Below are 23,895 nucleotides of genomic sequence, written 5' to 3' on the forward strand. Positions count from 1 at the left end.
GCATTTCCATAATGCCCCATTAGTATCTAAATGCTTCTGTATTTTATGAAAAGCTTTTCTGTTCTTCATCAATTTCTATACTATATTATGCTATGTATCTGTTAAGCACCTTGAGTCCTATTGGAGAAAGAGCGCTATATAAATAAAATTATTATTATTGTTATTATTTTTGCCACCCCCTGCTCCTCCTTATGGCTCGTCTTCACTTCAGCAGCCAAGACAGAAAGGACATCACATACGCCGTGGCGGAAAAGGAGGACTTTGGGACCTGAATGCTGTCCAACAGCCGTAAAGTGTGTGAGTACCAGGTGGCGTGGGCTGTAGATGGAGGAGGACCATGGAACCACCAGGACCTGAGGAAGAGGGAGGTGGCTGCAGCTCATCAGTAACACTAGCGCCACCTACATCATCTACTGACATAGGTGATGGGGCGGGATTTTCTGTTGGAATTACTGTGCAGGGCAGTGGAGGAGGTGGACCTAGTTCCCCCTACCATTACAGTTGGTGGAACTCAGTTCCACCTTGTTCCCCCCCACTTTAACCGCTCGGTATATGTATTTCACAGGATATACTTATGGTGTATTTTTCTCTGATTTTCAGTCACTGTATACCTCCTGAATCCTGTTTGTGCTATCACATTGCACAGGGGGTTCTTGGTCAGGTATTATACTGCTGATATTGTACTGTGTTGCCCGTGATTCACACTTTCAGATTATGTCAGCTTCAAGGGGCGACGGGTCTGTGGCTGATCCTGCATTACGGGGCGGTGATGCCGCAGACACATTAGAGGAAAACATTGCAGTGGAGGGTTCAGGTTCTGGGGATTCCCTACCCCTCAGTAGGTCTGTAGCAACGGGGGTACATAATGACCCACCTTGGGCTACTGTACTTTCTTTACTTTACTGAATACGCTAGTAACTAGATTTACGCCCCCTATGGGACCTCACGTGCCTGTACAGCCACATATTGTCCCTGCGGTTATTCTGCCATGGGCAGATCTCCTGTCCACTCAGTTACAGCAATTGAATCACTCACTGAACAAACAAACCTAACCCTCGGCCGCCTAAGTCCAAGGGATTCTCTAAGCGGGCCATTAGTTCCTGACAATCCACACATGTTTCAGACACTTCGTCTGATGAGGATGGCGTGTATACTTACCTCAGACACTGATCCAGATGCTTCTGATGGGGAATCTATTTCACAGGTGGATGTTCCTGACCTATTAGAGGCTATCAGGCTGATTCTTCAAATTGATGATGGCCCAGAACCTGTTACCTCTAAGAAACTGGATAGATTTAAACGTTAGAAGGTTACTAAACTAGTTTTACCTCATTCTAAACCACTTAGTTGACATACGTCAGGAATCCTGTGAAAATCCAGGAAAGAAATTCACACCTCACAAGAAGATGCTGGATTGCTATCCCCTCGCTGCAGAGTTAAGTAAAAATTGGGAAACGCCACCGCCGGTGGATTTGCAAGTGGCTCGGCTGGTGGTGTCCTCTGCTCTGCCTGTACCTACCGTCACCTCTCTGAAAGAACCAACGGATAAGCATGTGGACGGTTGCTTAAAAGCTATTTATACCCTTGTGTGAGCTGTGCATTGGCCCACTATTGCGGCTACTTGGGCTGCAGAAGCTATTGAAGCGTCGGCTTAGGAGGTGGAAGCAGAGCTGCCGTCCAATTTTTCTGATAATGCTAGACAGTGTCTTTCGTATATTGTCACAGCCTCTCATTACATTAAGGAGACGGCTTCTGATGCCGGTATTCTGGCGGCCAAGGCTTCTACTACATCCATTCTGGCTTGCCGGATTCTTTGGTTACGGTCCTGGCCTGTGAATCTGGACTCTAAGAAAACCTTGGAGGTGCTCCCTTTTAAGGGAAGCATTCTTTTTGGTGAGGAACTCATCAAGATTGTGGCTGACTTAGCCTCAGCTAAGACGGTGTGTCTGCCTAGTACGGCTCCTTCAGTCCCGAAGGTTAAGAGTACTTCTTTTCATTCCTTTCAACCTCCAGGTAAAGCAAAGGGTCAGGCGTACCCAAAATAGACTTGCACTTCCAAAACCACTAAGCCCAAACCTAAACATGCCTGGGCTGCCCATCAGCCTGCTTCCAAATCAGACAAGCCTACTGAATAATGGGGCGGGCCTCCCCCTGGGGGATCCCAGGGTGGGAGGCCGACTTCTAAGGTTTACCCAGGAATGGTTGAAGACCACTTCTGACGCCTGGGTAAGGAAAGACGTCACTCACGGATACGCCATGTATTTCAAGAATCGTTCCCTCATCAATTTTGTCAGACAAACATCCCTTCAGATCAGGTGAAGGCAAAAACTCTTCATTTGGTGGTACAGTCCCTCATGGACACAGGAGTCGTAGTGCCGATGCCTCTTGCTCAGAGAGGCAAGGGGTACTATTCACAGCTGTTCCTAGTACTGAAACTGAATGGTTCCTTCTGACCCATTCTCAACCTCAAGTCCTTGAATAAATTTGTGAGGGTCTCCAAGTTTCGTATGGAAGCTCTACGCTCTATTGTTCTGGCCTGCACATACAGGATGCTTACCTCCATATTCCTATTGCCATGTCGCATCAGCAATACCCACGGTTTGCTATTGGCAACCTCCATTATCAATTTCGGGCTTTACCTTTTGGATTGACCACGGCTCCGCGAGTATTCACAAAGGCCATGGCGGTAATGACGGCACTACTCCGCCGTCAGGGTGTCGGGATCCTACCGTATCGATGACTTGCTGATCCTGGTGAATTCCCAAAAAATTCTCCTCTGTCATCTGGATCTGACGGTCCAGTTTCTGCAAGCCCACGGGTGGCTCATCAACTGGAAGAAATCTTCCCTGGTCCTTGCTCAGTGCATGGTGCACCTGGGGACATTGGTGAACACTCACAACCAGCTGTTGTTCTTGACTCAGGAGAAGGTCCTGAACCTTCAGGACAGAATTTGATGCTACATCTCTCGTCCGCGAGTGTTGATACACTCGGCGATGCAAGTACTAGACCTCATGGTGTCGGCCTTCCACATGGTGGAGTACTCTCAATTTCATTCCCGCCCTCTGCAGAAGCTGATTCTTGCCAAGTGGGATGGCCTGCCTCACTGGATCACGTCTCACATGATCTCATTGTCTCTGGAGGTTCGTCTGTCACTGAACTGGTGGCTCCAGGACCAACGATTGAGCAGGGGTCGTCCCTTCTGGATCTCCAACTGGGTCCTCCTGATGACGGATGCCAGTCTGACGGGTTGTGGCACGGTGTTGGAGCAACACTCCCTTCAGGGTCGGTGGACCAGGGAGGAGTCTCTACTCCCGATAAACATTCTGGAATTGCGGGCGGTGTTCATTGCTCTGAACCTGGCCCAACATCTCACACAGAACAAACCTCTTCAAGTACAGTCGGACAACTGGTGGCGTATATTAATCATCAAGGCGGCACTCGAAGCCGCATGGCAATGATGAAAGTATCAAGGATTCTTCAGTGGGCGGAACACCATCTACCAGCCATATCGGCAGTTTTCATTCCAGGGGTCCTCAACTGGGAAGCGGACTTCCTCAGTCGTCAGGACTCCTAGTGGACAAGTGGGGCCTACCAGACGTGGACCTGATGGCGTCTCGACACAATCACAAGGTTCCGTTTTTCAGAGCAAGGACAAGGGATCCTCAAGCAGCATTCCCTCTGGTGTCACTTCTGCCCAGGGTGATAAGGAAGTTCAAGCAAGAAGGAAGAATCCTACTTCTGATCGCCCCAGTGTGGCCCAGACGGCATTTGTTCTCAGACTTACAGGGTCTCTCACTAGAGCGTTCTCTTCTGCTTCCGCAATGCCCAGACCTCCTCGTTCAGGGCCCTTGTGTATACCAGGATTTGGCCTGACTGGCTTTGACGGCGTGGCTCTTGAAGCTTCAGTCCTAAGGGCCAATGGTTTTTCTAAGGCGGTCATTCAGACTATGTTGAAGGCCCGTAAGCTGACTTTGGCTTGGATTTATCATAGGGTCTGGAATTCTTACTTTGCTTGGTGTGCATCTAACAATCATGACACTTACAAGTTTAGTACGGACAAACTTTTGGCTTTCCTCAACGGGGCCTGGACTTAGGCCTTCATCTGGCCTCCATCAAGGTTCATATTTCTGCCTTGTCGGTATGGTTTCAGAGAAAGATTGTGACTCTGCCTGATGTTCATACATTCACTCAGGGTGTGTTATGGATTCAACCTCCCTACATCCCGCCTGTGGCTCCTTGGGATTTGTCGGTGGTTCTGGAGGCCTTACAAGAGTCTCCATTTGAACCTCTTGAGTCTGTGGACCTTAAGTGGCTTACTCTTAATGTTTTGTTTCTGCTGGCTATTGCCTCTGCTAGACGGGTTTTAGACTTGGGTGCCTTATCCTGTCGGCCACCCTTTCTGATTTTTCACCGTGACCGGGCAGTTCTTTGGAAACACCCTGGTTATCTACCTAAGGTGGTGCCTTCTTTCCACCTTAACCAAGAGATTGTGGTTCCAGCCTTCATCTCTCCTGACTTGTCCTCCAAAGAGCGGTCTTTGTATGTGGCACGAGCTCTCCGTATCTATGTGAAGAGGACAGCCTCCGTTAGGAAGTCTGATTCTCTTTTCATACTTTTTGGTTTTCACAACGTGGCTGGCCTGCGAATAAGCAGACACTGGCCAGATGGATTAGAATGGTGATTGCACATGCTTATATACAGGCTGGTCTTCCAGCTCCTGCTACCATCAAGCCCATTCTACTTGGTCTGTTGGACCTTCTTGGGCGGCCCGCCATGGTGCGACCCTTGAACAATTGTGCAAGTCGGCTACGTGGTCCTCAGTGAACACGTTCATAAGGTTCTATGCCTTCGATACTTCCGCCTCCCAGGATGCTTCCTTTGGACGCCGGGTTCTTGTGCCAGCTACAGTGCGTCCCCTCCCATGAGGAACTGCTTTAAGACATCCCCGATATATTCCCTGTGGAACCCCAGTGTACCCCACTGCAGAAAAGGAGATTTATGGTAAGAACTTACCTTTGTTAAATCTCTTTTTGCGAGGTACACTGGGTTCCACAGGGCACCCACCCTGACGCACTTAGCTTCTTTGGGATTGTATGGCATTAGCCGCTGATACCTTCTCCTGTCGTGAGAATGTGGTGTACATGGCTACTAATGGTTGTCTTCTCTTTTACCTGCTACTGCATTGGACTGGTTAACAAAACTGAGCTCCTGTGCACGGAGGCGGGGTTATAGAGGAGGCAGCGCTGAGCATCTTGGGAACAGTCAAAGCTTTTAGCCTGTTAGTGCCTCGGATCAAGATCCTACTCTACACCCTGATATTATTCCTGTGGAACCCAATGTACCTCGCAGAAATAGATTTAGCAACGGTAAGTTCTTACCATAAATCTCCTTATTCTACTGAAATAACTGGAATGCTATCTTTGAATTTGAGCCTTTTGTTGTTTAAGGTCATTGTTATCTTTACAAAAATTAGACATTTGAGTTGGGAATGAATGTAAAGTTACTGTGATAAATATCTTAGAGGAACCCATAACATATGGGGGGGAGGGGAGTGGTTTGTTTTTTATATTGATGCCAAAATTGCCCAGTCATTATTAAGTGTACAGAAAATGTACAGTAAAGGGTTTATTTACTAAGCGATGGCATGTAAAAGCTGTTGCTTTCCAATGTTTAAGGCCAAAATTTAAAGGTTTATTGCCCATTTCTTTTATGTCCTAGAGGATACTGGGGCCCATTTAGTACCATGGGGTATAGACGGGTCCACTAGGAGCCATGGGCACTTTAAGAAGTTGATAGTGTGGGCTGGCTTCTCCCTCTATGCCCCTCCTACCATACTCAGTTTAGAAAATGTACCCAGAGGAGCCGGTCATTCTTATGGAAGCTCCTGAAGAGTTTTCTGCATTTATTTTTCTGTTTGTTATTTTCAGGCAGGTCTGAATGGCACCAGCCTGCCTGCTTCGTGGGACTTAGGGGGGGAATGGCCCAACCTCTTGAAGGGTTAATGGTCCCTTTCCCCACTGACAGGACACTGAGCTCCTGGGGGACATTCACAAGCCCCAGCACAGCGAGCATACATTCCCACAGCATGCCGCCACCCCTAACAGAGCCAGAAGAAAGAAGAGTAGTGAGTACTAAGCCTGCGTCCCAGTTAGCGGGGCGCCAGCCATTATGATGGCATGAGGGTACGGAGAAGCACGGCTTCTAACCGGGATGGACTGCGTCTCCAGACACAGTACACAGCTGCGTCTCAGTACACTGTACACAGTACCTACACTGGCAAAAACAGCCTCAAAACGGGTTTCTCTCCATTTTAAGCACCAGATTCCTCAGCCAGTATAAAAAAGCGGGAAGACCGTGCGCCATTGAAGGGGTGAGGCTTCACTATGGGAGGATCCAGCAGGTCACCAGCGCCATTTTCCCTCTGCAGTGGACACAGACGCTAACTGACAGGGACGCGTAGTTCCGCCAGTGCAACTCCAAATTACCTCAGCGGTACCGGGGGGTCATAGCAGGGAGGAGCTATTATTGGTGTACTAAGTCCCCTATCAGGGTACTTAGTCTGCGACCCAGCTAAGCTTGGCGCGGTGGGGGCTGGCTCCAAACTACTCTGTGTCTTCCTGAAGGGCTCTTTGTGGGTTAACTGTGCTTAAACTTTTCCTGTGTGTGTGCTGTCACATTTACATTATGTCAGGCAAAGAGTGTTTCTTGTACAGTGGAGTGTTCCTCTTCACCAGGGGGTTCACTACTGGGTACTCAGTGCAGTGCACCTTCCCAAAATAGCGGGGCTGAACAGGAGTGGATTAATTCCCTTAAAGGAATGATCTCCAATATTTGTACGAAAATTGTCCCGCAATGAGAAAGAGACGCAATACTAAAGACAAACTGTGTTTGAGTTGATGAACAAAGACTCAGTCCCCAAAACAGCATCTCAATCCCCTCCCATTTGTATGCAAAAATGATCTCTGGCCCATATATCACGGTCTGAATCTGACGCTGACGGGTCAGACATGGAGGAGAGTGAGGTGGATTTGGAGGGGGGCAGGGGTGGATTGGCCCACCAGGACACCGTGACAGATTCTGATGGGCTGGTCCCATTTTCCCCTCAGCCAGGCCTATTCACACCCAGGCTGGGCTGGCTCACACTGCTTCTAGTACTTGCGGTTCATTGGAACGCAATCCACGCTAGCGGTTACTTACAGGTGCCGCTAGCCGTGAAAAGTGGTGAAACTGTTCTACCAATGGGGGACCTGGAGAAAGTTAACCAGCTCAGCAGCATCCTTTCTCTGGCCCCGACCAAAGGTCTCTTCAACAAGCCCGGCCTGGGAGCAGCAGCATAGTGATGGTCGGAGCCGGATTCACTACACCAGCCACCACCCTAGCTCCCGCACTCTCACTGAACTGGCCAGAGCGGAACTGAGCACTGAACACTGGACCCGGCAGAGAGGTTATTTTTAATTACATTATTTGCATTATCATGATGGTGTAAGGGTTAGGGCATCCCTGGTCACAGTGTAAGGTTTGGGGGCTGGACAGGAGCAGGATGTACTTTGTTCTCAGGATGCCAGCTGATCAGGCAGCACTTACAGCCAGCCCTGGTACAATCTCTAATGCAAAGTCCTTCAGCCCTATAGCTGCCTAATGTCTGTCCATGATGATGGGCCTATTTATGTAATGCGGTGTCTACATATGTAATGCAGTGGCTACGTATGTAATGCGTTGGCTACGTATGTAATGTGATGCTATTTGTGTAATGAGGTACATGTAATATGGTGCTATTTGTGTAATGCAGTGCTATATGTGTAGTGCGGTGTTATACCTGTAATGTGGTGTTATACCTGTAATGTGGTGTTATATGTGTAGTGCGGTGCTATATGTGTAGTGTGGTGCTATTCGTGTAATAATGTGGTGACTATGAATGTAATCAGGGGCGGATTGGCCACTGGGACAGATTCTGCATGCCCTGGTCCCATGTGTCTTTGTTTCAATACTTGTGTGTGCTCCCTCCCTGTACTGTGCTGTATGTAGTGTGTGCTCCCTCCCCGTACTGTGCTGTATGTAGTGTGTGCTCCCTCCCTGTACTGTGCTGTATGTAGTGTGTGCTCCCTCCCTGTACTGTGCTGTATGTAGTGTGTGCTCCCTCCCTGTAATATAAGCTCTCCCTCCCTGTACTGTGCTGTATGTAGTGTGTGCTCCCCCTCCCTGTACTGTGCTGTATGTAGTATGTGCTCCCCCTCCCTGTATTGTGCTGTATGTAGTGTGTGCTTCTCCTCCCTGTGCTGTATGTAGTGTGTGCTCCTCCTCCCTTTACTGTGCTGTATGTAGTGTGTGCTCTCCCTCCCTGTACTGTGCTGTATGTAGTGTGTGCTCCCCCTCCCTGTATTGTGCTGTATGTAGTGTGTGCTTCTCCTCCCTGTGCTGTATGTAGTGTGTGCTCCTCCTCCCTGTACTGTGCTGTATGTAGTGTGTGCTCTCCCTCCCTGTACTGTGCTGTATGTAGTGTGTGCTCCCCCTCCCTGTATTGTGCTGTATGTAGTGTGAGCTCCTCCTCCCTGTGCTGTATGTAGTGTGTGCTCCTCCTCCCTGTACTGTGCTGTATGTAGTGTGTGCTCTCCCTCCCTGTACTGTGCTGTATGTAGTGTGTGCTCTCCCTCCCTGTACTGTGCTGTATGTAGTGTGTGCTCTCCCTCCCTGTACTGTGCTGTATGTAGTGTGTGCTCTCCCTCCCTGTACTGTGCTGTATGTAGTGTGTGCTCTCCCTCCCTGTACTGTGCTGTATCTAGTGTGTGCTCCCCCTACCTGTATTGTGCTGTATGTAGTGTGTGCTCCTCCTCCCTGTACTGTATGTAGTGTGTGCTCCCCCTCCCTGTACTGTGCTGTATGTAGTGTGTGCTCCCTCCCTGTACTGTGCTGTGTGTAGTGTGCACCCCCTCCCTGTACTGTGCTGTATGTAGTGTGTGCTCCCTCCCTGTACTGTGCTGTATGTGGTGTGTGCTCCCTCCCTGTACTGTGCTGTATGTAGTGTGTGCTCCTCCTCCCTGTACTGTACGGATGTACATCAGGTAATGGCATTGTAGCAGCATATGCATAATGTTGTAGGTAAACATTAGCATAACGTAAAGCAAAGGAGGCCCCTAATATGTCCATTTCAGAATCATGACCTCTGAGTAGTGACCACACCCTCTTGACAGACCCCCCCCCCCCCCCCTCCCTCAACAGACTCTGCCACCATTAGGGCTGCTTCCATAAATTTCCTGGGCTGGTGTTTGATCCCTATCCGCCCCTGCAGGGGGCTGATGCGGCTCTGTCACAGGAGGCTATCAGAGATGTTTTACATATTCCTGATATGGTGTCAGAGGAGTGTGAGGAATCTTATTTTAATGTAAAAAAATAAATCCTCAGTCACTTTTCCTATGTCAAAGGAATTGAATACCCTGTTTGAAGAACCGTGGGTTAATCCTGATCGGAGATTTCAAATCCTTAAGAGGTTGCTCTCCTCTTTTCCTTTTCCTCTGGAGTATAGGAAGAAATGGGAAAATCCACCGTTAGTGGACGCATCAGTCTCTAGGCTATCACGGAAAATTGTATTGCCTGTTCCTGGTGCAGCCTCCCTAAAAGACACGGCTGATCGTCAAATTGAGACTACACTCAAATCATTGTACACAGCTGCTGGGGTGGCCCAGAGGCCCACTATTGCATGTGCGTGGATCACAAAAGCCATTGTTAAATGGTAAGGTAACCTAATTGAGGGGTTAGATTCTTTGCCTAGGGGGGATGTTGTTCTACTCCTGCAGCATATGCAGGACTCTGCGAACTTTATGGTGGAAGCCACGAAAGAGATAGGCTTGCTTAATGCACGCACCACAGCTATGGCAGAGTCGGCATGCAGGGGCTTGTGGCTATGCCAGTGGACTGCTGACGTGGACTCCAGGAAAGGCGTGGAAGGCCTACCATTCATAGGGGAGGCCTTGTTTGGAGATGAACTAGACAAATGGATCTCCACTGCTACTGTGGGTAAGTCTACGTATCTTCCTTCCGCAGCCCTCCCAGCCAAGAAGGCTTATTCAGCTTCTAAGTCACAGTCCTTTCGGACGGCCAAGTTTAAGGGCAAGGCCAGAGGTGTTTCTATGGCCTCCAGCGGCGCAAGAGGTAAAACACGCAAGCCAGCAACTGCAGCGGAACAGAGCTCAGGCTCTGCTTCCTCAAAGCCTTCAGCATGACAGTGGACCACATTGCCTGGAAGGCTTTCAGGTGGGAGCCCGACTACAATTCTTCTGTCATGTCTGGTCAAGTTCATGACAGGATCCCTGGGTCATAGATCTCATTTGTGCTAAGAACTTCAATTATACTCCATGTTAATTGTGAGGGTTTATTTAAATAATTTTTAATATCAGTGTTCTTAGTGCTAAGAGTGTGCATCTCTTCCTCCAGCATAGTATTAGAAGCCTCAGCATGATAGCACCTCTTGATATCTTTAGTAATAGGATGTACAATCCAGGTCCCCCCCTTTTTTCTCATAGATCTTATTTCCCAGGGCTACAGACTGGAGTTCCAAGAGCTCCCACCTCACAGATTCTTCAAATCAGGCTTACCAGTTTCACAAGAGACAAGTGTAACTTTACAGTATGCCATCTAAAAACTGGTACAGACTCAAGTCATTGTTCCAGTTCCACCTCATCTGCAAAACAAGGGGTACTATTCTAACTTGTTTGTAGTACCGAAGCCGGACGGTGCGGTAAGACCGATTCTGAGCCACAATTTGTTGAACCCGTACTCACGAGTGTTCAAATTCAAGATGGAGTCTCTGAGAGGGGTGATCTCTGGTCAGGAGGAGGGGGAATTCCTATTGTCTCTGGATATTAAGGATGTGTACCTTCACATTCCGATCTGGATGCATTATCAGGCTTATCTATGGTTTGCACTACAGGACTGTCACTACCAGTTCCAGGCCCTGCCATTTGGTCTCTCAACGGCACCAAGGGTTGTTTACCAAAGTAATGGCAGAAATGATATTTCTACTCTGAAAACAGGGAGTGAACATAATTCCATACCTGGACGATCTCCTAATAAAGGCACCGTCCAGGGAAAGGTTGCTGGACAGCATTGGTCTCTCAACAAAACTTCTCAAGGATCACGGGTGGATTCTGAACCTTCCAAAATCTCACCTAGAGCCAACATGGAGGCTCCCATTCCTGGAAATGATACTGGACACGGAGTCGCAGAAAGTATTCCTTCCATTGGAAAAGGCATTGGTAATCCAGTAGATGAATCGGGATGTCCTGAAGCCAACCCGGATATCGGTGCATCGTTTCATTTGCATTCTGGTGAAAATGGTGGTCTCTTACGAGACGCAGCAATACGGAAGATTTCACGCAAGACCCTTTTAGCTCGATCTGTTGGACAAATGGTCCGGATCGCATCTTCACATATCAGTCTGTCGCCAAAAGCCAGGATCTCCCTTCTGTGGTGGCTACAGACTTCTCACTTCGTCGAGGGTCGGAGGTTCGGGATTCAGAACTGGATTCTGTTAACCACAGACCCAAGCCTCAGAGGTGGGGGAGCAGTCACCCAGGGGGTGCAGTTTAAAGGAAAATGGTCAAGTCAGGAAGTCATCCTTCCATACAACATTCTGGAACTCAGGGCCATATACAACACCCTTCTGCAGGCCTCCTATCTGCTTCAAGATCAGGCCATTCAGTTCCAGTTGGACAACGTGACGGCAGTGACATACATAAACTGGCAGGGCGGAACGAAAAGCAGAGCAGCAATGTCAGAGGTGTCCAGAATTCTCCTCTGGGAAAAAAACACGCTGTGGCATTGTCAGCGGTCTTCATTACGGGAGTAGACAACTGGGAAACAGACTTCCTCAGCAGACACGACCTGCACCCGGGGGAGTGGGGCCTTCAACCGGATGTGTTCAGTTGCTTGACACGTTGATGGGTATATCCACAGATCGACATGATGGCCTCTCGTCTCAACAAGCAGCTCAAGCGGTATTGTTCCAGGTCGAGAGACCCAGAGGCAGTGAAGGTAGATGCCCTGACGACTCCATGGGTCTATCAAATGGTGTACGTGTTTCCTCCACTGCCTCTCATCCCAAGGATTCTTAAAAGAATAAAAAGGGAAAAGGTTCAAGCAATACTCATTGCTCCAGACTGGCCAATAAGGGCATGGTACGCGGACCTTCTGGAGATGCTTCTCGAGGGTCTATGGCCTCTAACGCCTAGCGTAAATTTTCTGCAACAGGGCCCAATCATCTATCAGGACTTACCGCGGCTACGTTTGATGGCATGGAAGTTGAACGGCTGATTCTAGCCAGGAGAGGGATCCCTAACAAGGTGATCCCGACTATGATCCAAGCCAGAAAGTGGGTAACGTCTAAACATTACCACCGTACTGGAAAAAATACGTCTCTTGGTGTGAGAGCAGAGATTATTCTGCTGTGGAGTTTCATCTGGGACATTTTTCCTGCTTTTTCGGCAGGCAGGTGTGGATGTGGGCCTATGTAGAGGCACCAAAAAAGTCCAGTTTTCGGCCTTGTCCATTTTCTTTCAGAAACAATTGGCTTCTCTCCCTGAGGTCCAGATGTACTTGAAAGATGTTCTGCATATCCAACCTCCCTTTGTGCCTCCTACGGCACCTTGATATCTCAATGTGGTGCTGCAGTTCCTCCAATTAGACTGGTTTGAATCGTTACAGGAGGTAGATGTAAAATATCTTAGGTGGAAGACAGTCACACTGTTGGCCTTGGCTTTGGCAAGATGTGTGTCGGAACTGGGGGCTTTGTCTCACAAAAGCCTCTATTTAATTTTTCATGAGGACACAGCTGAACTCAGAACTCGTCAGAAATTTCTTCCTAAAGTGGTGTCTGCTTTTCACATCAACCAACCTATTGTGGTTCTGGTTGTCACCGACACCTCTGCTACTTTAAAGTCCGTGGATGTTGTGAGGGCCTTGAAGGTGTACTTAAAGTGAACAGCTCGTCACAGGAAATCGGACTCGCTGTTAGTTTTTTATGATCCCAATAAAATTGGATGTCCTGCTTCAGGTTTGCCGGTTCCATACTCTATACAGGCCCACTCGACTAGGTCAGTGGGTTCTTCCTGGGCGGCTGCCTGGGGTGCCTCGGCTTTGCAGCTCTGCCGAGCAGCTACTTTGAACACGTTTGCTAAGTTCTACATGTTCGATATTTTGGCCTCTGAGGACCTTCAGTTTGGTCAATCAGTCCTGCAGGAACCTCAGCACTCTCCCACCCGGTTTGGGAGCTCTGGTACATCCCTATGGTACTAAGTGGACCCAAGTATCCTCTAGGACGTAAGAGAAAATAGTATTTTAATTACCTACCAGTAAATCCTTTTCTCGTAGTCCATAGAGGATACTGGGTGCCTGCCCAGTGCTTCGTTCTTCCTGTACTGTTACTTGGTTAAGTAATGTTGGTTCAGCTGTTGCTGTTCCTGTTTTATGTTGGGTTAGCATAGCTTTCTTCTGGTTTGTGTGTGCTGGTTCGGAATCTCACCACTATCCTTAACTATCCTCTCAAAGTATGTCCATCTCCTTGGGCACGGTTTCCCAGATTGAGTCTGCTAGGAGGAGCATAGTGGGAGGAGCCAGCCTACACTATCAAATTCTTAAAGTGCCCGTCTATACCCCTTGGTACTAAATGGACTCCAGTATCCTCTACGGACTACGAGACAAGGATTTACCGGTAGGTAATTAAAATCCTATTTTAATTGACGGCTTAAAACACATGGGGATGTGGCAGAATTTTCAAGCCGCCGCTTAGTAAATAAACCCCTAAAAGTTAAAGATGGTCAGTAATAATAAAAATACTACACTGCAAAGTTTTTTTTTTTTAAACAATTATCCCTGTATCTTTTATTCTAGGAAGGGTTCATTGAAAACAGAAATCTCTGGCTCTTGATAAAGAGACTATTTAACTACAAGTCGAAAAGTCAGTACAGAAAATTGCAAAGGAGATTACAGAAAGAGACAGATTGGCCTCTTCAGAGCAGAACAGACTATGCAATGCAGGTTGGTCCTGTAAAGGACTGTGATGCTATTGTGTACAGTAACCCAGTTTCCTGTACAGCCCGACGTAATGTAAAAGAATCTCCATCAGAACAGACATTTGTAACGATGATGTGATTGCAAAGTTTACAAAAAACTTAGAATTTATGTGATTGTGATTAATTCTGTTATTCAGTAACATAACTGCATACTTTTATGCATTGTAATAATATCAGAAATACTCTTTGCTGAAGTTCATTTAATAAAGTTGTAATAAATATAATATTTACATATACTACAACTAGAGAAGTGCACCGGCCAAAACCTTGTGTTTCGGGTTTTGATTTTGGATCTGTATCTTCTTTGTGTTTTGGATCTGTATCGGTTTTGCTAAAACTGCCCTTATGAGTTTTGGATCTGTAATATTTTGAAAAAATCATAAAAACAGCTAAAATCACAGAATTTGGGCCTATTTTTGTTCCTACAGTATTATTAACCCCAATAACATTAATTTCCAGTCATTTCCAGACATTTTTGACCACCTCACAGCTCACAATATTGTTTTCATCCAGTTTAAGCAAAAAGGTTGCACCGACATAGCTGGATGACTAAGTTAAGCGACAACAGTGGGCATTTTCTAAATGCTGTAATCATTTGTTAAAATTATTTTCAAATTAGGATCAAGTTCTTCTGTTCCTGAAAGATATCTTTGACCTGGAGTAGGTTCGCTAATCATCTGTTAAAATTATTTTCATCATAGAATCAAGTTCTTCTGTTCATGAAAGATATATTTGACCTGGAGAAGGTTCCCTAATCAAGCGTGGAGAGTTTGTTAGAAGATATCATGCAGTGTTTGATTTGTTTGTTTCATTGCACAGAGATGTTTTGGGCATGTATTGGAGTAGGCTCACTGAAGCCAATTTGTGTCCAATACTATGTTAACCAAGTTCAACCAACCATCTAGAACATGATCATCTGAGTGACATCTACAGAGCACCTATCACAAACACACAGTGAGTGCAGCCATTTTGTGCCACATCCTCATGAATATTGATAACCATAAGGAGCAGACCATAAATGGCTGCTCCCAGTGTGAATAAGTGACAACTACAGTATGCCATATATTTTTTGTACATCTAATAGAAAGGTGGTGGCCTTGTTTTCAGATGTTTATTTTGAGCTCTGGGTGATTGTTGGGGATAATAGGACCAAGATTTGCGGTTCTACATCAGAGAAAATCAGCATATGGCTCTCCAGCTGAAATATAACTGCCAGGATCCATGCTGTTGTCGGCCCTGCTTGAAGTTGTTTGTCAGCAATGGGTGGAGCGCCTCAGGTTGCCTCAGCCAGTTTTACACACAGTATGTACCATGTTGTAAATATGTATGTTTTTGACCAATATACGCAACTCATTTTTGTATCATTTAATTAACTAGATCAGGGGCCCAAGGGAGGTACAGTATGTATGTAGTGGAAGGAAGGATTGATTAGTAATTTTATTAAACTTTTTTTATTTTAAAAATTGAAATTAATTTTTGGGGGCATTGGTGACGGTTTTTATTTGCATAGACAACAATTTTTATTGGTTATTGCACTAATCTGACTTTTACTAATCCGACTTTTACTTGTTCTTTGATTTTACATGCCCTGATTTAAGCTGTCTATGCCCTTGGGCATCGGCCTTAGTAGATAACGTTGATGGACTTGTATCATCATGACTGTTGGAAGCACCTGCATCTACTCTCAGTTGTTCGTCCTCCATATCTATCAACAAACATGAACCAAGTGGGGTACAGCGCACACCACAATTTGTGCAAAAAATGTACCACCTATGTGTATGAGTCAGAGATAATAATCTAATGCTACAGTTTACTTTCACGTACAATGTCACACAATACGTGTAGGAGTCATAAATAGTTTAATTTCAACAACAGTGTCGCATAATACGTGTATGAGTATGAAATAAAATATATTACTGTGGTACCACCTTCACCCATTGTGTCGCACAATAAGTGTATGAGTATCAAAATAGGTTACTGTGGTACCAGCTTCACCCACAGTGTCGCACAATACGTGTATGACCATGAAAATATATTACTGTGGTACCACCTTCACCCACAGTATAGCAAAATATGCTACATGAAAATATGTACTCATATTTTGAAACATACTCATGTAGCAAAATATGCTACATGAGTATAAAAATATATTACTGTGGTACCACCTTCACCCTAAGTGTCGCACAATACATGTATGAGCATGAAAATAAAATAAAAATTGTATAGTACACTGGGGTACAGCATAGGGATGGACATTGCATTGCTATGGTTTGCAACCATCAATGTTTTTGTTGCTATGGTAGTGGTTTTACCATTCGATGGTGGCATTCCAATGTTTGCTGCCATCAAATGGTAAACATTTGATGGTGTAGTGATGGTCCCGCCCCAAGTCCCTTCCCCGACCACCATACTGCAGAGGGTTGAGCATGCGCAAACAGGACTTTTATTGCGCTAACCATATTGTTTTATTCGTCTATAGAATTCTTTGATGCGATGGTCAGATAGCATCATAGAAACATAGAATTTGACAGCAGATGAGAACCACTTGGCCCATCTAGTCTGCCTCTTTTTTGCCATATTTTTACCTAAAACCTTATTTGATCCTTATTTCTTTGTAGGGACATCCTTATGTCTATCCCATGCATGTTTAAATTGCTCTACTGTCTTAGCCTCTACCACCTCTGATGGGAGGCTATTGCACTTGTCCAGTACCCTTTCTATGAAGTAATTTTTTCTCAATTTTACCCTGAACCCACCTCCCTCCAGTTTCAGTGCATGTCCTAGTGTCTTATTATTTGTCTTCATTTGAAGAATGTTTCCCTCCTGGACTTTGTTAAAACCCTTGATATATTTGAAAGTTTCTATTATGTCCGCCCTTTCCCTTCCCTGCTCCAAATTATACATACAGATGGATCCTCCCTAAATGTTGTAGTTTGTCTGCCTAAATGGAGGATTAGTCATGCCTAGGCAATAGCTCAAGTTGTTGATTTGTTGCACGGACAGGCGCATAGAGGCACGACAACATACACAGCATGCAATACACATCTTCACCACTGGGTGGCTAATGCTCCACTAATCCAGTACTGTAGAGTGAATAGCAGGAGATTGATATACAAGCTCTGGCAAATGGCCAGTGACAACTGTAATGCTACACTGTACACATAGACCAATGCTCAGATGGAGTGAGTCAATCTCCTATATAATATGACAAAGCCTAATATTTATCCTATTTAAAACACTCTAAAAGGTTAATGAACACAGTACGCAATTGGCGTATGGAATACCGTAAGGGTACGCACTTTGTGTAGCGGACGCTTAGCCGTGGACGAGACGCACGAGCGGCACGTTCGCTCACGGCTTGATGCGTAGAGGCAAGCACGCTATAGGCTGCCGACTAACGTAATGTTACGCTATCAGCGTAGCGTACGATCGAGACCACGAGGAGATCACGAGCGGCGCTGACGCTTACAGAGTTAAACCTTTGTAACAATATCATAAACAATGTACTTATATTGTAAACCTTTGTGCAGTGATAAGGTGTAAATGCAACACAGAGTATCCTTGTTAGTTTAAAAGCTGTATGAGCGACTCTTACGCTCTGAGAACCCTTTAGCAATATAATAAACACTCAAATACCGGTCTAAGGGTCTAACACCTTTTAAGGGAGAGAATGAACGTTCAATCGCAAAAGAATACACAATACAAGTTACACACTACCAAACTAACATAAAATACCTAACCGAGTTACTACACGTTAAAATACAACAAAGACACAATTACATTTAAGGGGGAAGGAGAGAGAGAATGGCTTACAACAAAATAGGAGATAGAAATGGTTGCAGAGAACTTACGCACAAGGGGAACAATCGCAAGCGCCTTTCTGGATATCCAGCTCCCGATTATCAGTGATGAGAACCGTTGTGAAGAGTAGAGAGAGCTGGCCCAGATCGGCTTGTCTTTTTATACTCTACACACAATACAGTACAATGGTCCCTACATTCTTATTGTTCATTGGACACAGGAATTCGTCTTCGCATTATAACAAAAGGTCATAGGTTGGTTCATACAGGTGGGCTGTGACTATTCCAAACTGCTCAGGTGGGAGGGAAACTGGGTTTCCCGCCGCATGGGTAATAAAGTGCAAATATAGTAAATGTCCATAAACTTTCTTATGTCCATAACTATACGCACGAGCGAGTAATCCGCTTCAAACCAACACCGGAATATTGCTAATTATATTCTCTTCCGATGGATACTAAACACCACTGTGTAACCCCTGTCTGACCCTTCGTATCAAACAAAGAGGAATCTCTTTGTCCCCGAACATGCTACATTAACTAAACTTTCAGATTCTATCAAAGGGACCATAATCTACAAAATACATTATATGACTAAAATATGTAACGATCGAGTCGCCCGCTAGACGCACACAAACTCTACCGTAAATGCACATACTGTGCGCCCGCGAGTGCACGCGACCGCGACTATACGCACGCACGGGAGTGCTCATGCACGTGCAGCGGGCACACGCATGAGGTGCATATATGGCAATGTGCAGCGTGATATTTTTCTGGCTTTGACAGTCCACCCTTTGGCAGTCACCAATAACTGCCACTTCCTAAAACAGTTCAAAAAGAGAAAAATATATGTCATGTATAATACATTTCTATGATTGGGTAGGGGAGAAGAGAAGAAGGTGGGAAAACGGTATGACCTAGTGAGATAGCAGAAGCATGTGTGTATGAATCCATGTTTGGGGGGTCATGTATCATCGTGCCGTACGTGTTTTAAATCAAGCTTCGAGGTATTGCGAAGTATACATTTGAATTCCTTCTTATCCCGTGGTACGGGTCTGTGGATGGGCTGTCAAACTTTACCGAGCTCTTTTCGGCTTTTGGTTGCAACAAAATGGGGGAGCACATTTTAGTTGATGATACATGAATGGGGGGATATGTGAGTGCTGATATCTGTGCCTATATTCCCTATCGACTATGTGTGTCATTACCTGAAGGTTGTAGAGATGAAGATAAGAAGCAATTATGGTAAATGCAGTCGTAAACTATGTGAGTTTAATATACATTTGTTGATTGAAGTCTTGTCTGGTGTCTTGTCTTGATGTACATGTTGACTGTAGTCTCTTTGGGCTTTTGCCAAAATGCGAGCAAAAGCTTTCTCAATGTCCATAGGCTTACAAAAGTGTTGGGCTATCGTAAAATTTTAAAATTGCTAGGGATACTGGGGGTCTATGGCATTGTCCATCAATTGTCTGTGTAAAAGGTTGTCAAATTCTTCTTCCAAGCGGATGTCTTTGTACCTTGGAGAAAAACAAAGGAGAAACGGGTGAAAGAAACAGACCGTGGAATCACATTTTCATCACAACATTATCTCTATGGTTGGGTCATAAATCAAATCAGTCGTTGTTATTACAGTATCTTCACTTCTTAAACTCATCACTCGGGTGCTACGTTTACACTTTGTTAAACCCCGAACGCATCTAAATATCAGACCGACCAATATGATGACACCCAGAATACACAAAAGAAATTTCCCTACATCCATGATAATTCCTTGAGCCCATTCTCCTAAACCAGAGAACCAATTTCGCGGGTTCAACCATGACACCCAACCGGTCAGCTCATTACCCACAGCAGCGAGGGTGAGATTGTGTCTCCTGCGGAACTCCCACTTTAATTGGAGAATGTCGTCCATCTTTTGGTCTATGACCTCGACCGGGTCCTCGGTGCTATTCGTAATATAAGTGCAGCATTTTACGCCGTACTGCGTTGCCAGTGTGACACAATATCCACCTGTCACTGCCGTGAGATAATTAAGAACCATCCTATGCTGAACCAGTTCTGTTTTATAAGCTTGGAGCTCCCTTCCGGTATACCTGAATGTGTCACCATACATTTCAGTGATATTGTCTAATAAATTTGCAAGCGCAGATATATATTTATAATTTATCACTCCTCTGGCGGTACGAGTGATATCTAACACGATTAGGAATTGAATCCCGGTGGATTCATGGATCAGGTCAGAGGCCGGATGCTCTGTTCTTTCTATCAGGTGCCGTTTAACGAGGTGCTCGTAATGAGTGTGAGTATAAGGAGCTTGGGCACTGCGGTGAATATCCTTAATTTTAGTGTGGGATACGGTCATTACCTCAGGCAGTACTTTTCCAATATAACATAACCCTTCTGAGTTTGGGGCAAGCCACTTATACGCCTTCCTCCCGCATATGAAATATGCATCATCGGGGAGAACATATGGGATGGAGTAGGACATAACCATATTACAAATTATCCATATGAAATCTCCTAACCCTAATTCTCCCATCTGTTTAGTACACGTATCTGTTTGTACGATATGTGCACAGTATCCTGGTGATACTTCTCCAACTTTCATGATCCTACTTCCTAGGGTATACCTATATCTGAAATATTTTCCACTACCGGCTATGTGGCGTATAAGTTCTGTATCTGTAGGCATTCTATCGGCTCTGTATGAAAAGGTCATGGTTTGGTTATTCCATGACACTTCCCAATTTCCCGGCTTTCGGGGATTGGAAATGTTAAAACACACTAAGGACCTATCCACATGATATTGGTGGAGCTTCAAACTAGGAGGACTAGAGATATTAAACCTCTTGTCCACCGGCCTCCCACCACTTAGCTCAAGTACCTCCCCTATAGTTAAAGGGAATGGTACTAATCCTGATTTGCTATGGCCTTGAGGTACTTGAGAGCATACCCAACAGTCTGTTTGATTTAACACCTTACCCACTAAGGAGTGATAGTCACTCAATGGATGCCGGTCCATGTTAATGTTAAAACTGGACTGACATTTCTTGATGCACCCATCCTCAACTATACTGTCACAGTGTCTACAGATACAGTTCTCTTCAGCTAACAATCCTTCACAATGTCTATAAATAACATGGCTGCTGGATCGTTTCCGGTACTCGCCTTTGCTCGGTGATTGTGTTGCTATTGGAAATTTACACCTCCGTCTCAGTCATCAGAAACCCTTCTGGATCCTTTCTCGACCTCACTGGTACTCTCACCGAAACAGACTGCTCTGGTCAACATCATGGTCAACAGGAAAATCCATATCACAGTCTCTTGGGGCAAGTCCATCTTACAGGAGGAGAAAAGGAGAAATTTGTAATGGGGGTACAGAAAAACAGTTTGAGGGGGAGAGAAACTTGTTACGATAATTAGTTTTCTAGTCTTGTTGTTCTTCTTGTTCTGCTGTCATCTCAAAGATGCTGTCTCTCAGTCTTCTAAACATTCTGGTGATACAATATTTCTTCTAGCTCAGCGCTCTTTCTGTAAGGAGAATAAATCTTGCATTACCATTTGTCCAACTAATGTGTGACATACCATCTGTAACGTTATGAGAACATGAGAAAGAAGAGAGATAGAGAAAAAAAAACAACAAGAGAGAGAGAACCGTTCATATATATATGCATCACATAAATCAACAATAAACAACAACAGGAAAAAAAAAAAATTTCAAACATTTTTCAGGAGAGAAAAAAACATTGTCAGATCTTCCGTTCACCATCAGGCTGTCACATCTACATGTCCAATGGTATCTTTGCATAGTCTCTCCCACCAGTATTTCCATACTCCACCCTTTGTATCTGGCCAGGATACATCGATGCTGGTAGGTCATACTGGGGTTTGGTAGACTTCTGAAAAGGTCAGGTAATCAGGTGATGTTGGAGCTGTTGTGGTGAACATCAGAGATGGGGAAAAAGAAACATTTCACAGATACATTTCAATTTTTTACCCGGTCATTCCTGTGTCTTCAAGGAATGACCTCCCAATTTATTAACAATAACCTCAGGCTTACCATCAGTCCTAATGATCACCTTTCCTGACTACATATCATGGGTGTGGCTCAAAATTCTTCCTATATGATCCCTGATTATAATTTGGTGTGTCATAACTTTGCTCATCTCTTTGTTTAGGGGGTCTGACTTTATGTGGGCTGTTACAGTTGCTGGCATAATGCCCTTCTCTTTTACAAAGATAACAAACCCTTGACTTCCTCCATGTGCCAGTGGCCTGGGGTTTCGGTCGATTTGATGCCTCCTCTAATGCTTGGATGCTCATCACCATCAACCGCTTTCCCTGTACTTCCCTGATTCCTTGGATACCATGGTTATGTTGTTGTCTAGGGGGTTGATATGACTTTTGTCTACTTCTTGATCTACAATCTCTTGCAAAATGTCCCTCTTTGTGACAATGGTAACAAACTACCACATTTGAATTTCTCACAGGATTTTGGGTCTTAAGCTGGTGTGGCTTCGTTGTCAGGGCTTGTCTACTGATTGTTATTTGCTTACTGCCCTGTGACTCCAAGTGTCTTTTGATGCTCCACTCGACAACGGCTGGGAAATATTTTTCCTAACTGTCGGTTGATCTGCTTAATACATTCCTGAATGTGTTACTCCGTTTGAGGTACTTCTGTGTCTAATTTACATCAGAAATAAATTTCGCAGGGTCAACACTGGAGGGCAAACATGCCCTCAGCACTGTCCGCCAATCTTTGTTGGTGGGTTCTGTGGAGTTTCCTAGTTCTTTAATAAACCTCTGACATGCAACTAAATCTTCCCTGGGATCAGGGAATTCAGACATGATTGATCTCAATTCTGTCCGAGACCAGGGACGGCGCATTTCACTGTCCTTGACGGGAATGATTCCCTGATCGTCAGTCTTCCCATTGCGGACTGTGATCACTCTGACAGGACTAAATTCAATTACATCACCTTGTGTTGGTCTTACAATATGGGGTACATTTGTTTGTGCGTGATGTATAACACCGTACGTACCTGTGGACACGACCTCACCTGACCCTCCGTTAGGGGGTTTGATTACTGCCTTTACCAATTTGGTCGCGTCCACCTGGATGTCTGGTAGGATGGCTACTGGAAAAGGTGCCGACATCGTGCTGGGCTCACTTTCTTGCTTGTAGTCCTGAGGGAAGTTTGACATGGGGTGCGACTTGCACAGGTTAATATTTGTAATTTTTACACTTTCATTTTTATAAACATTATTACATTTGTTACTTTCATTCTTAATACAGTTACTAAGTGCATTTTTATCGTACACCATTGCGCCATTCTCTGCAACCATAATCCTCTCCATTGCCATGTCTCTCTTCCCAAGGTGAGAGTCAGATATGTAAGTTAAATTTCTTTGCATTTCACTTTCCTGTTGCCACAATTTTAAATCATCATAATGTCTAATACGCCTTTTTGAAGATTTAATCAGGCAAACTCTTCTCTTTAAATTCTGTAATACTTCTGGGTTAAAAGTACCTACCCGGGGAAACTTCTCCCCGTCATGCACAGTCATCCTTTCCCATTCATTGCATAACATTTCTGTGTGACGACTGATAAAGCTAAATATTTATCTTACTTAAAACCCTTTAAGAGGTCTAAGAACACTGTACGCTATTGATGCATGGAATACCGTAAGGGTACGCACGTTGCGTAACAATCGCTTAGCCGTAGTCGAGACGCTCAAGCGTCACGTTCGCTCACGGCCAAGAGATCACAGACAGGCACGCTATTGGCTGCCGACTAACGTAATGGTTCGCTATAGCATAGCGAACGCTCGGGACCACGAGGAGATCACCAGCGGCGCTAACGCTCACAATGTTAAACCTATATGTGTAAACCATGAACAATGTATTATACAGGAAAACCTTAGTGAAATGATAGAGTGTAGATGCAACACAGTGTAACCTTATTAACTCAAAAGCTGTTCGAGCGTCACCGACGCTCTGAGAATACTTAACACTATAAGAAATACACAAATAC

At 45.2% G+C, this 23,895-nt stretch overlaps 1 protein-coding gene across 3 annotated transcripts in view; it reads left to right on the forward strand.

Annotated features, from left to right (window-relative positions):
- LOC134909504 (probable cation-transporting ATPase 13A4) overlaps nucleotides 1-14,466 on the forward strand; it is a 293,601-nt gene extending 279,135 nt beyond the window's left edge. For all 3 annotated transcript variants that reach the window (XM_063916441.1, XM_063916439.1, XM_063916440.1), the window contains one exon: nucleotides 13,882-14,466. In XM_063916441.1, the coding sequence (XP_063772511.1) occupies nucleotides 13,882-14,142 (261 nt within the window). In that variant the 3' untranslated portion in view covers nucleotides 14,143-14,466. The remainder of the gene's footprint in view (nucleotides 1-13,881) is intronic.
- Nucleotides 14,467-23,895: the final 9,429 nt, after the last annotated feature.

The sequence above is a fragment of the Pseudophryne corroboree genome, chromosome 4 (genome assembly GCF_028390025.1).
Source record: "Pseudophryne corroboree isolate aPseCor3 chromosome 4, aPseCor3.hap2, whole genome shotgun sequence".
NCBI lineage: Eukaryota > Metazoa > Chordata > Amphibia > Anura > Myobatrachidae > Pseudophryne > Pseudophryne corroboree.